The 15,511-nt window shown below is 39.4% G+C and overlaps 1 protein-coding gene across 1 annotated transcript in view; it reads left to right on the forward strand.

The window, feature by feature from the left end:
* PPP1R36 (protein phosphatase 1 regulatory subunit 36) overlaps nucleotides 1-15,511 on the forward strand; it is a 400,132-nt gene that overhangs the window by 38,694 nt on the left and 345,927 nt on the right. The window contains exon 2 of the mRNA XM_085628012.1: nucleotides 4,238-4,302. Coding sequence (XP_085484138.1) covers nucleotides 4,238-4,302 — 65 coding nt within the window. The remainder of the gene's footprint in view (nucleotides 1-4,237; nucleotides 4,303-15,511) is intronic.

Here is a 15,511-nt window from a genome sequence, read left to right on the forward strand (position 1 = left end):
CAGGAGCCGGCAGGGGTAAGGGGCCGGGGGCAGCAGCTGCTGTAAGGGCAGCGAAAACGGGCACAATACAGGAATTAAAACTACAGAGTAGAGGAGACAGGAGACAATTTACGGAGAACAGTACCAAACTACAGAGTGCAAGAGACAGAAGGACAGTATACAGGCACAATTGAACACGAGACAGGTCAGAAAACGGGCACAATACAGGAATTAGAAATACTGAATAGAGGAGACAGAAGACAATTTACGGACAATGAGACAAGAGACAAATCAGAAAAAGACGGGCACAACACAGGGCAAGCCTCGAACACCTACCAACCAAATGTGCGTGGGGTCAGCGCGGAGGTACACAAACAGAGCTGCTGGGAGAGAGGGCAGGTCTCTGACCAGGAGGTCAGAGGTCTTGCTCCCAAAAAGAAACAATGTCTGCAAAATGTTTGAGGGACGACCACCCTAAGATCTAACAGAGGTTTTTCTTCAAGGTGGTATTGCACTGTGCATAAAACAGTACTGCATTGTGGAAATGGTAACACAAGAAAATGTAACATGACTATATCAGGAGTACACCTGGTAACCTGTGACTAGTGCAGCTTATTAGGCTTACTCTGGTAAAGGTTTGCAAATGAAAAACAATTAAGCATTTTCAATTGGGAGTGTAAATCTCTCAACCAACATCCATGTTATTTTGGTGAATTAGGCTCCATGTTTTCCTGTTTAGGATACTTTGAGATATAGATTTTTTAAAGAAGCAGCAGAACTATTCCAATTCATCTGGTGCCCTAAATTGTCCCCTCACATTCCTCTGTCCTAATCTGAAACATATACTGCTGTTCTTTCAAGCCTTGAGTTTGCACTCAAACAGTCTTTTATCATTGCTTTTTGAACTTTGTAAGAGAGATCTTTGCACCACCCACGAGCAGGATTTTAAGTTGTCCCATAATGGTAGACTGTTTCCTGCATTTTTTCTCATTTTGGGAGGGGGACTGCTTTACCACATCCCATTCATTGGATATTTTTGCACCTCTCTTGAAACTTATAAAAATGTAGTTGCCTCCCATAATCTGGGCTTTCTTTCCATGCTGCCCGAGGTCATCTGCTTTAAGATCAAGACATAATCACATCAGAATAGGACCAATCTTTCCACATGGATGACAGATTTTGATGATTTTAAAATGAGGATGGTAGGCTTCTATCATCTGCTGTTAATTAGTTTGTCGCCTGCAGACATGCTATATTTGCCCATTATCCTTTCTAGAGAAGAAATATTCTTACCCTCTTGATAGGTGAGTTCCACACCGTAGACATTCAGAGATATCAGTTGGACCATTTTGTGTTTTACTCCTGTTTAAAATTTGCCCTTCCTTCGGAGTCACTCTAAGGTAGGATTGTAAGGCATGTATCCAGGCCTGCCACTGCAGCCTTGGTGTGCAGTTTTAAACTGTCATTTTGTCCCAAGCGAAATGAGCCGTAGACTAAATCTTTGAGACTTCACGGTAGAACTATTGAGATGTCACACTCTCTAAATAATACACATGGTACTCAATCAGGTCTTCGCTAAGATGTCAAATTTATTTTTGTTCACTGATGCTGAGTTATTAACACATTATACAACGGATGGAGGAAGTAACTTTAGCCATTTCCAATGGAGACCTAGTTTTAGTACCTACATCAGTTGGAGTTTAATTGCTTAAACCTTGGCTAATATAAGACGGATTGACATATGCGACGCTTGGGCCTTACTTAAAAGTGGCAATAATAAGTTTCTCCTACCACGGTATCCGATTTAAAGACTTATGAATACAGTAGATGTAGGGGATGCATCTACTAGTAACAACGTCTTTGAATTTACGATGCACACTTAGAACTATAAAAGGTTTTGATCCCTACCATACCCTAAGAGGGTTCTTTTGAACCTACACCAATCACAAAAAAGTATGTGATTTACTTCAAAGATTCAATGTGAGTTGACCCCGCAAAGTGTGGTCGATTAGAAACGAAGACGTTCTTTTTCTCCTTTTAGGACACACCTTGAATATTTAATCTACCCCATTAATGAGAGAAAGAGTACACGATTATCATTTAGTGTTAGTATGACACCCATGATCAATTCTATTACAGGGCTATTGTTGGCCAATATCGATACTTACATCTTGCCTTGGCACCTTACAGACTCTTCTCTCCACCAAAAGAACATTCTTAAATTAAAGTCACATTTTTGAGTAAGCAAAGTTTACACGTTCTTTAATTCAATATATACAAAACTCGTGACAGATATATTATTTTCTATTTTTTAATTCTTTCTTCACATTAAAAAACTTTTTCTTTAAGGGTAACCTGGACGAAATTATTTGCATAATGTTACCTATCTAGTTAGCACGTGATGATGTCCTATCCGTGCAATTTTTGGAGATTGTGTCTGTCACTCCACTCTCTGTGTATGTTTTGGGATATAGTTCCTATTATTTATGATTTGGTGACTCCATGTTTTTCAAAAAATTTCTTTTGGGGGTGTCCTGGATCTTCTCACAACTACACAGTCCTGAAGATGGTCTCGTGGATATATAGCAGAGACCAAAACATCGATGCTTAACTCAACTTTTCTTTTAGTTATTCTTAAATTTATGTTTGAAGTCTAGTTCATATGTATTAGAGAGACATATTTGTTATAATTTGGGGAGTGGGTTTACATGCATTGATGACTACTCAGCCAACATAGATAAGGATGTGTCTTTCATCTATGTATGTGGAGATTTTTTCACGGACCCCTAATTTTATGCTTCTGATTTTCAATATAAATTTGATGAAAAGACATACACCCATTTGTTGAAATTAATTTTCCAGAAAAAAATCAATGATATGGTTAATTTATGATGCCATGTTGGGACATCATATATAATATAATTGATATATTGGTTGAAACTTTCCTATGAAAACGATTCCCTTGTTGACACCATTACCTTTTTGATTTTGAATACGAAACATGGCATGAGTATTAGAAGATAGTCCCTTAGTGCAGTGTTATGTTCTGTGGTCTGTGTCGCAGGAAGTCAGCACATGGTGTTTAGATTCACGTACATGCACTGCTCTTCTCTGTGGGCTTCTTGTCAGAGTGCTGATGCAGATTTGGGTTCGAACGCTCAACATGCCTTTTTGAGGTTGTTTTTTCCTATTGCGTTGCCTGTTGATGCTGGTTTTAAAACAGTGGAAGGAGGTAGGGCCCGGTACTTATCAGACTGCATGCTTTCCTTGCGTCTGCCAGTTGCTGAGATTATTGCCTTTGAGAATGTTCCTTGGAGTTTAAAAATGAATCCAGGTCCCTAGTTATTATGTTTTTATATCCATGCCAGAAATTATTTTGAGAAGGAGTGCTATGTTCTAATGTTAGGTAAAAGAGCATTCACAATACATTATGGTGGAAAACGCTTCATGTTGCTCTTTTCCACTTCCATGTTACAACCTTAACCAGCACATAAAAGGAGGCTGGAGGCCAGATGAATGCGTTGCAGTGTTGCTCTCTTGTTTGTTGCTGGTTTCAGAAGTCTTGAGTCACACTGAATTTCTTCTGCCCCTTCTCTTCAGATTGTTTTATTCGATCTGCCTCTTTTCTCTTTTTGCTACATATAATGTCCGCTAACAGAACTGAATTTTTTTTCAGTCTGCTTTCATTCCATCCTCTTACACCTGTTATTCAATTCTTGATTTGTGGGAGGAAAAGAGAAGCTAAAGGTTCACTTTTGACGCCAAGAATATCTGTCACTAACATCAAGAAGAACTGCTCTTGACAAAAATTAAATATATTAACTGTAACAAAAGAGTACATGGTTGCTAATGCAATTTAAGCATCATATTAAAAAGAAAGTAAAACCAACTAGGGTCATGGTTTTAACATATGCCTAGGTATGTTTTAAAACCATATCATAATTCCAGAATCCACAGCAGTATTTATGAACATTGGAAACATACAATGAGAGCATTGAAAATTATAAATCAATGAAATTATGGCATTTCTTAAACTCCAAATGTAATTAGGATATGCAACTGATCCATTTATAAGACTAATGCGTTAGCTTGTTTCCATAGAATGTTTCAATAGTTTAAGTTTACCCCTTGAACTGGTATCTGACAGACAGATAAGGCATGTAGCACTTGCGTGAAAATGATTTTTGAATTGAATTAATAGCACGTATTTACAATTTATTTTTTAATGATCGACACTCAAACCTTCCTTTTTACTTAGATAACAAAACCAACACCGGGACGTTGGTACTGGAAAGAGGACACAAAAACACTTGAATTTGCAAGGTAAACCAGTGTGCTAAAACATGAATTGTTAAACTATTTTTAAGTTGTACAGAAAATAAGGTGTTCTTTTTTGTTATGTAACATAATCTTTATTTGTAAACATTAAGTTAAATTACAGTCCCTTACAATTATTTCACATTCTAATAAAATGACTAAACATACCAGCAACTCATGGCCTTTTTGCTGTTCCAACTCATATTACTATTTCAACCAAGTGATAATGTTGTCAGTCATGCATTCCAATGCAGATTTTTCAAACTTTTTAGATATCCTTCTCCCATCTTTCTGGTCAGAATGTCCTTGTTTTCTTTGTAGGCAAGGTTATCATTTCATCTAAGCATAACTTTAATTCTAAGATTTCTTAAAGCGATCTACTGATGCAAAAATAATGTTTTACTTGTTTGTCAGAGCATGCTCTGTCAACATAATTTTTCATACTGTAAAGATATTGTCCTGTGTCGCAAAATTCTTGAAGGTGAGACAATATAACATTCATTTTTAAATCTTGGGAGCAATTACAACTTTCACTCAGAACATCCAAAAGGCCTCCATCTTTGAAGATTGTACTAGTAAACAGTATATTTTTTAAGTCCAGCGAGCATAAATTAAAACCCTACATTTAATACTTCATAGTGACTCTATAGATTATAAGAGATCATGAGATGTTTTTTTCCCATGATGAGGTTAAAGTCTTTCCCCGATTATAACCAAAATAAATGTTTTACTCTCTGATGCCATGCGTTGAGATGCCACTTAAGTCTCAAATGACACAGGTTCTTGTCATCTTTGTTAATGCATTATAATTGCTTGTACATGAAACATTGCTTTATATTGAGATGGAAAATCTGTGCACTCACTAATCAAAATCAGGAAGAGCTTGTTAAAAAAAAATGCAGTTATCTATGAATGAATGATTTCTCAACCACAGGGTCAACCAGCAAACCGGTAATGGAACAAACTTAGTACGTAAAGGCAAAGCACAACCATGTAGGATTTTGCACACAGTCTTTCAATGCAGGTCACATGACTACATCAAACAAAGGGAGTACACAAGCACCTGAATTTGTGGTCATTAGAACATAGGGAGAACAGCAAATTTTCATCTTATCTCAAGAGCCAAGTTGTGAAACTGAGGCTGTAAACATCTCAATAATGAACATATTGAATAAACTTAGATACTTCCGTGAAGTTGAGGTTCTTGCTCGGAAGCCTGTGAAAATATGGAAGGTGACTCTGTGTACCCTTACACTAAGCAGTGGCAGTAACAGTTGCTAATAAACATGAAAGAATGATAGCTGGGTTGGCCACTGCAGGAAAAGAGGGTATCATAAGAGCATTACTAGCACGCAAATCTTCTACAAAACCATAGGTGTTTTTACTAGGCTTTTCAATTAGCAAAATTGGGGTGTTGCACACAATTACAATAGGAATCAAACCCCCTTGTTTTAGTATAGCAGAGACAACCCCTGGGCGTGGCAGGTAGTGAGGTATTCTAGGCAACCATATATAGTATTTACCTTGAACTTAACAGGACATGTTTAGCTCAGTCAAACCATCAATGTAGAATGAACTTGATCAAGTATATCAGACACTGATTGAGTCATAAGTGTTTGGTCACTATTGGCTTCACAAAGCCCTTTTTTCATGCAGATTTGCATTCTCATTTTCATATAGGAGAGTAACATAGCCACCATCTCTTGTGCAGAAAAGAGCACAATTCAGTTTGCTTTGTAGATCCTGCCGTAGGAGGTTTGCACACGGGGTAGGGCTTGAAAGACAAGCATGTTGATCACCGATAAGACTCAAGGAAATAAGCAAAGGCTCTGTAACAGTAAGAAAAATATGTGAAATGCCAGCTGTATCAATAGTTTTGCCGAAGAAAGTTAAAGAAGGTAGTTCATTGGTTTTTAGGTGAGATAGACTAGCGCTAGTATCTGTGATGCAGGCAGTAGGATCTCCTTTAATAAAACAACGCCTGTATGCCCATTTTGACTTAAAGGAATTAAAGCATTCTCAGAGCGGTTGGCTCTCCTCAGGCTGTCTCAAAAAGAAGGATACTGATTTAATCAAATATGGCTAACCCCGGGCACGGTTAGCATGGGAAATAGAATTTGGCTGTAGCAGTTACATTAACGCAAACGCAATAAATCACATTTTACAATCATGTAATGCCTTTTGTGATGACATACCAACTATATAGCATAAATACCAGCTCTAATTCTTGAGAAAAGACTATTGTAATGTTTGGTAGCTAACTCTTTCAACAACAAGCATTTGCAATGCAATAGGCCTCGCATTTGCAAGAGTTTGTAAGATATTGGCATTGTAAATGACAATGCCTTTTATTTATCTGTTTTGATAATTAACACATAAATAAAAGGCATTGTCATGTACAATGCCAATAGCTCAAACTCTTGTAAATGTGAGACCTATTGCATTTGAAAGAAGCGGCCGCCGTTATCCCGGCTACTTTGAAAGTGAAAGCGCGCATGGCGTGCTGAAGGTTGCAGGAAAGCATGTCGTGCCTGCAGTAGGTGAAACTCATAAAAGAAAATAGTGCTTACAGACTAAATAAGACGTACCGTGTAACAAACAAGTAAAAGTGCCAGTCCTCATGGGAGGTTACAAATGAAGACAAGGTGGTACTAAGGAGGGACTAACAAGCCTATTAACGAATCAGAAGCCAGCATTTAGGAAGAACAATGACACAAGCCAATAGCAAATATGGGCGGAGAGTGGGTGGAGCTTCAAGTCCACGCTTAAATATAGCATGCCTCGCAAAGCAGCACATGCGCTGCCTAGGCTCGACCTATAAAGGACAATCCACTTGGTATTTCAGTGACACACTTACTAACATTACAATAAGTTAATATTGAATTAGATGATCATTATTTACTGCCCTGCCAATTCACATACAATAACTTGCAGGAAGTAAAAACACTTTAATCCCAGACTTTATACATTGTGAGATGCACACACAGAACATCAGCCATCCACAGATATCATAAGACACACACACTATGCACACCAGTTGTTAAACATTCCATCAGTTGCTGATACACAGCATTAGATGCCCACATATACTGTGAGGTGGCCACATGCACCCTATGGCATCAGTACAGATCATCAGCCTCATTCCCCACACACTCACTGTAACACACCCATACACACACCATCAGATATTCACAAAAAACATCTGATGCCCAAGCACAGCATCAGACACCTACACATATCAGCTGCTCATCAGGCACCCATTGACTTCAGATGCCCAAGCACATCACATGCCCACACAGCTACCATCAGACACTCACACATTCACCATCAGTTGCTGACACACAATATCAGACATACCCTCAGATGCCTACTAACACCATCAGATGCCCACTCGCCCCATCAAATGCTTATGCATACCAACTTATCCACCATCAGATAGCCAAATACACCATCAGGTGCCCATATGCAAGCTCATTGTCATACACCAATATCGCCATCAGATATCCACATACCTATCATCAGATTCCCAATCAACCACCATCCATCACCACCACATCCATCATACAACCACACACATATCATTACACACCCACACACGCACACACACTGATGGACAAAAAAATGCCCTCATGCATCAATATACAAATATGATTGCAGATTGTGGACAACTGGCATAAAAATCAGCATAACAATCAGCAAACACCTACATGCTCATCATCACACGCCCACACGTCTACCACCAACTTTGGGGAAAGATGAGATTAAGGGTATCTCTTTCATTTTATGCTATGGATGCTATCATTGTATTTGCCAGCCTTATCTCTCCTTATACTTTACTTGTTTTTTAGGGAATTCATATACACACATGTGTTCATCATCAAGATTTATATGCACGCACACAAGTACTGGTAGACCTGACGTGTTTCACTCCTAACGAGCTTGTGCACAGGTGTATAGATGCTGACAATCCATTAAAACTGCAGGCGTTGCCAAGCAGTTTGCACAATTACATTTGGACCAGTAGTGGAATCCCAGATGGATTACTGTTTGAATGCATGATGGGGTAAGTGGTTCCACCACCAGTTAGAGCGCCTATTTCTCCCCCAAAGAGAACCGACATGGAGGCATGTGAGAAGCGGAATGGGGAAGGCTTCCTACGCTGATTGCTGTGGCATGAGTCTGCACAGCCCCTAAAGTGGACTCAACAGAACAAATATTAAATGGTTTTTAAGAGATACATAGCACGAATATGGCAAAAAAGTGACATTTCCCACTGGAGGGTTGTAATTGGACTGTCCGGGGCCACTTGCTCCAGCATGCATTGGAACAGTAATCCCCCTGGGAGTCCACTACGGGCCCAAATGTAATTGTGCAAACTGCCTGGGGTCGCCTGCAGCTTTAATTGATTGTCAAAATCTATAGTAGTAATAATACTTTACTCGGTATCCATGCACCATCAAAGTATGCATACACAATATAATTACAATATGTAGATCATAGTGATTTAAAAATTGAAGATATATATATTAAAATTCATTGATATTCAAAATACAAATTATTCGCTAGGTTACCCTTACTGCAATTTTGCTATGCTTAAACCAAACCGCCTGTAAAAATGTACTAATAGCAAAGACGATTAAAAGGGAGGTATCTTTCTTTAAAATTCTATAAGGCACTAGATATCTGGTCAAACCCAAGTTCCGACATAACGGACCGATTAATTTCCGGCGAGACCCAAGATACCCTGGACAAAATAACTAAATATGTATCTCGTCTTCATTTTCCAAGCCACAGGCCGGGCAAATGCTAGAAACAGGGTCTTTATTCCGTTTAATAGTAAAAGATCTCAAAGGTAGACTACCAAAGTGATAGCGGATATACAAGCTTTTCGCTAGAGTTGGAAAAACAGAATCTAAAAATCCCTCAAAACAAGGAAAAGGCTTAATATCTAAAAACCTATTGGTCAGGGAACCATTTGACTTATCGGCGATAAACCTCCTGGATGTATGACCGATAGCAGGCTTTCAGGTCTTTAAGGTCAGCTTTACAGATAATCAACGGGTGAGCCCATAGCCTTTGCAGTCCCAACCTACTCTTCCAACCAGAAACTAATTTTACCCACGGTACTGACTTGGCGCCTGCTACATTTAGTAAATCTACAAGGGAGTCTCTATACTCACTTAACTCAGGTGTAAGCCATAAACTGACCCAATAAACGAGCTGTCTAAGTGCGGCCAAATCTGCAATTCTTTTTATTTCTAAGTCAAAGTATTGAGGAATAAGAGACGAACTGGTTGGAACAGAGACCAACAACCTCACAAATTTGTTTCCAGCAATGGATAATAAAGAAGCATCAGTGCAACCCCAGGTCTCAGCACCATAAAGTGCAGCACCTTGGGCCTTAGCACAATATATTCCAAGGGTGGGTGAGATCGAACATGAGCTTGTTTCCCTATGCAATCTGATGATGGCGTTCGACCAATACTCAATTAATTATGATATTTTACTAAGTTGTCCTATCCACTTAAAATTATCCATTACTTTTACCCCGAGATAATCAAAACTTTGCACACTGTCTACGTCTTCCCCACCTACTCAGATGATAGAGTTTTTAGCCACTCCCTTCCCAAGCCCCATATATTTGGTCTTGTTAACATTGAGGTCCAAGCCCCTAGACGTACAGAAACCTAAGAATTTATCAACCAGGAGCTGGAGCCCCATGGGTGTCTTGATATTTGGGAGGGAATCATCTGCAAATAAAATAATAGATACCTTCTTATTGCTCTGAACAGGAGAATCATTTCTACAGTTCACCATTATGTCTACTGTGTAATTCATATAAAGGGTGAATAGCGTGGGAGTAAAAACACATGCTTAATGCACACCAGGCTGAAAAGCAATGTCCATATGACCACAGCTAACCTGGGCAAAATTGTTTTTGTGGAGTTGAGACAAAAGGTGAATCAGATTCCCAGGGACCCCCATAATTGATCAAATATGCTGAAAGTTGGTGCGTGGAATAAGATCAAAAGCAGCTCTCACACCTGTAAATGCCACATAAAGCTTATGGTGACGAAATAAAACGTATTTCCAGTATAATGTGGTGAATCTAAAAATTTGGTCAGAGGTACTAATCTCTGATCGAAAACCAGCTTGAAGGGAGACATGATATTATTAGAATCCACCCAGTTTGACAGTTTCTCAAGAACTTGTTTAGCAAAGATCTTCTGTGCGTTACCTATTAGACTGATTGGTCTGTAGTTTGAGGGGGCACATGTGTCACCTTTTTATATATTGTAATAATCTCGGCTCCTCTCCATGCATCTGGTATCTCTGCTATGGCATGCTATGGCATTCGTAAGTAAGTGTAAATAAACTGTCCAGATCTGGGGCTCAGATTTATATAGATCTCCTGGGATCTTGTCCGGGCCATGTGCCTTAGCGGATTACAACGAGACAACAGCTCTAGCTGTATAATCCAAGCTAAAAACAACTAGGTCAGCAGCTTCTGTGGCATCAGGACGAGATGTGTCTAGAATAGTCGCCTAGTCACTGCTCACCCACAAATTATTTTGATCTTTTGCGTCATTTAGATCAGAGAAATGGGACACCCATTTTTCTGCGGAAATATGATGGTGGTAGCTTTTCACTTTTTCTGTTCTGGATTGGGCTACTGTATGCCAAAAGGACCGATGTGTCATTTGTTTTAACAGCAGACAACATATCTTTCCAAATTATTTCATCCCAATTCTTTTTTGCTAGATTTAAAGAAGCTTTGTAATTACGTCTAGCTTCGGCTATTACAGTCCTGTCACTACCTAGTACAGCTGACCTCAAGGAGCACTGTCTGCAGGCGAGATCATACCATTTAACCTCTTTACCCAAGGCTGGTTTCTTGAGAAGCACATCTTTATAAAATACCTTTTGTAGCTGTTTGAATGACAAACTATGTATGTTTAGAACTGGGATTTCTGCTTCACTTAACCCTACATAGCTTGACAGGAAGGTAACGAATGACCCATATATCTGGGTCAGCAGTTTTTGATTGGACAAAACATTTGGCCACGAGACATAATGCTGACTACTAGCTAATATGGGTTCTGGCACTAATTTAATGTATATTTGGTTTCCTTCCCAGAGATGTCCCAGTTAGTAATAAATTCAGGGAGTGATGGTGGCTATCTGGTCGCCGATCCACTTTCATATCTACCAGGAGTGACCACAATCTCACATCTAAGATAAAAAAAATCAATAACACTTGTATGGGAATCTCTCTTGAAAGTAGAGGCTCGATCTGGATCGGAAGTGGTACGTCAGTTACATGCCCTCAGCCCTCTGCCAACCGTTAGAGAGGCTAATTTGAGTGCAGTGGCTGAAAAATTTACCCTGGTTTTCCCTGTTAATGATGGAATGCCCCAAATTTAATCTTCCTCTTCTATGATCTCATTGTTATATGAGGAAGGTTCATAGGATGTATTTAAATCGCTAGTCAATACTATTTTTGTATTTTAATGTAAAGAGCCTAAAAGCTCTTCCATCATAGATAAAGTGGGTGAATCATTACTCGTCGAGAACATTCTTATATATATATGTTTATAAAAACCAAACTAAGCCCTGTGGGGAGAGTAGCACTAATCCCCATCAAGTCAGGACATTTTGACTGCAATAAAGTGTATTAGTTAAATAAATGTTTCCTGATTAGAATCAGAAGACCCCCCTATTGCCCGCCCATAGCGCTCAGGGGGGTGGGGGGATTTGCTTCCACATTAAAAGTAATGAAACCATCTAAAAACACTTTTTCAATAGCCCAGGTCTCTTGGAACATGCAAACATTATGATCACCAATATATGACACCCAATCAGGATCGACCAATTTTGATGAAATTCCTACCAGATTCCAAGATAGTAGGCTAATACTAGATTGTGAATAATTGGCCCCAACTACCTCAGAGCCCAAATTGCTAAGTGGGCATAGAGTTGTCTCTGCATGCATGGTAATTTTGCCATCCACCAGTCTCCACGAATCCGACCTGTGTCTGGCTCTAGGAGAAGTTTTAACGAGACTACCAATGTATGATAGACCAGCTGTTATTTCTATTTCCCAGCTTTTAGCCTTACTTCCATCCAAGAACTCAATACAACCAGATACAGCCAAGGTAGAACGTATGTTACCATTATTAAAAGAGTTGACAGTGACATCAATTTGATCAGGTATCTATTCTATGCACAAACTCGTTAGGAGTGAAACTCATCAGCTCTGCCAGTATAGTAAAACAAATAAAAGCTCTTTACCGCCACTATGTGAGGGTGACTCGTTCTTCTGTAAGGTTTTTATTGAGAGAGAGATATATATATATATATATATATATATGTGAAGAACTACGTCTTGCGAATCCCAATGGCCAGGAAAGACGAAAATGGACCCAAACTGCTGCGTGTAAAAGTCTTTATTTATCCATTAAAGCACCGCCATGACGCGTTTCGGCCCCAGAGAGGCCTTGATCACATGACGCTGCCAGGAAAAGCCAACGAATTTAAAGTGAAAGAGGTAATCATCATGTGACTGTTGGGCCAATGGACATGGAAAACATACCATAGAGTAACAATACGTAGTGTATAGCGGTTGACTAGTCTTCTCATGACGATAAAAATATTTTTAACATTTAACAAATTACTATGACAAGTAATACAAATAAATGTGCAACTAATGCAGTAGTGCAAATACAACATGTGCAAAATAGGCAAATTGAATCTGGCCCCTTGGTGGGGCTGAGAGCACAGATGGTATATAAAACCTGGGGAAAGTAACAAAGTGCGGAGTACATTATCAGAATCCCAACCCCAACCGGTAAAACAGATGTGATCTGTATTGCCTCTATTAAAATGTGCAAAATATCAGCAATAGTGCAAAACAATATAGCCCAATGCAATTTGTACAATTTACATATTGCGTAACGTTCAATGGATAGTTCCATCATCAATATGCCATGGATCTAGATAAAAAATTACAACTGACCAACCAACCGCAAATGTGTTTTCAAAGAATATATGTTACTCAACAGAATTTTCTACAGTGGTTGCATTAAAAACAGTGGTGCATGGATTGCGGGTGCGCGAGTTATAGTTAGTAGAACTAACTATAACAAAGGAATTTCAATGGTTTTGTATGAGTGAAATGTCCAGCTAACTATAACACCCTTGAAACCTATGGTTTTTTTCAGCAAATATATATATATATATATATATATTACCTACTGGCGGTCGCCAGTAGGTAGTTATAGTTAGGACCACGTTTCCATAGGAAAACCTCAACATTCTATTTTGAATAACTTTGGCGCCGGTCGACGAATCCTCGTGAATTTCTCAAAATAGGTGGGGCGCTACGCTCCGCTCCTACCCTGAAAGTCTCGGGGGGATCCGTCAAGCGGGGGCTGAGATAAAAGGGGGGTCCCAAAACGCGTTTTTCCCATGCATTTTTCCATAGGACCTTTAGAACGAGCTACAGCCCGAACGGCTGAACAGAATTACTCAAAATTTGGCAGAGAGGTAGTCCCTAGGTCAAGGAAGTGCCTTTTGTAGGTTTGGTGTAAATCTGTTCAGTAGATTCTGAGAAAATAGCCTTTAAATCAATATATATATCTGAGCCCGCTTACGGTACGCTTACCGTACGCTTACGGTAAGCGTACGGCGGCGTGCGCGAGCGCGATTCTGATTGGCTGTTAGATCTTAGTAAACATTCGAATCGGCCGAAACCAGGAAGCGGCGGCCGCCATTTTGTGTATTTCACTCTGAAAAAAAAGAGTGAAAACAAGGAAAGGGGGCAATGAGGAGAGTTACAGACCCCCTAACATTTGTAAGGGGGTCAAAGAAGGACAGAAAAGTACAAAAAAAACATTTATTGATTTTAAAAAAAATCACGGGGTACGCGTACGGTAAGCTTACGGTAAGCGTACGGTAAAAAAATAAAAATAGATAAATGAAAAGCAGATTTAAGAGTTTAGAAATTAGGGAGCTCTAAAAAGAGCTGTTGTGTTTATGAAGTCATTTTTTTAGTGGTACCTACAAGTAAGTACCGATGCAGAGTCTAAGGTTCAAGAGGAAGACTCTGTTCCCTTCATCATTGAAGTGCACACCATCTCCTCTATAAATGTCTTGCATGTCATAACGCAAGTTGTTGTGGTAAATGGCACCCATACCATAGTCACGGAGGAAAGCAGAAACAGATTTGTTGACGTGCTTTCTTGCTTTGTCAATCTGTGGACAGAAATGATTGGACCAGTTCCATTTTTGCCTTTGGCATATGTTGGAAAACACAAAGGCAGTTTTAGGGAAAAGTGTAAACAGTTGTGCAAAGGTGTCCTTCATAAGCATTTCCAGACCTACCCCAGTCAAAGTGCCTAGGTCATTGCCACCACAGTGCACTATTATGAGGTCAGGGTGTTGGATTTGAATGAAGGATTTCACCAATGGCATCAATTGGTGCCACTTTAACCCTCTCTGACCAATCCATTTAATGTCTACATTTGGCAAAGCAAGGTCTCTCACCATATCTGTTTTCTCTGCAAACTTTTCACTCCAGAAGACATAGCTGTGCCCTACAATCCACACTGTGAACATCTTCAAAGGAGAACTGGATGCACTCAGGAGGTGTCTTTCAGTAGAATGGCAATATGAAAAGAAAGACAGTTTGGAAATGGAGGCATACATATTTTTTAGAAAACAAAAAGAACTGATTGGCTGTTTCATACCATTCTAGAAAAAAAACTAGGCTGTATGTGAAAATTAATACAAGCATGTTTTGTATTGGTACAAAAAAATGTGTAACCAAAGAACAGTACTATGGATTTGCTGTTAGGTTTGAAAAGTCAAGCACTCTTGCTCTGTGGAATTGAAACATTGTGTGTCGAACTTCTGACCTAACTGAACACAGCAGTGTTCCATGAGCTGTTGCTATGGTAGCAGGCAGAAGTCAAGTTGGGGGAAGGGTACTAGGCAGAAGTCAAGTTGGGGGCAGGGTACTTTTGGAAAAGGGTTGGTTTTCAACCAATAGAAATGTGTGATTACATTTAAAAAAAAGGGGGAAGCACTGAGATTTGAAACTTACATGTATATGTGTGGAAAAATAGAGGGAAAGTTTGCCATTATCTGGTTCTGCTGAGAGGAGACAGGTGAACAGAACAGAGATCCTGGCTCTGATAATCTGCTGTTTGAGTGT

The sequence above is a fragment of the Triturus cristatus genome, chromosome 9, assembly GCF_964204655.1.
Source record: "Triturus cristatus chromosome 9, aTriCri1.1, whole genome shotgun sequence".
Lineage (NCBI taxonomy): Eukaryota > Metazoa > Chordata > Amphibia > Caudata > Salamandridae > Triturus > Triturus cristatus.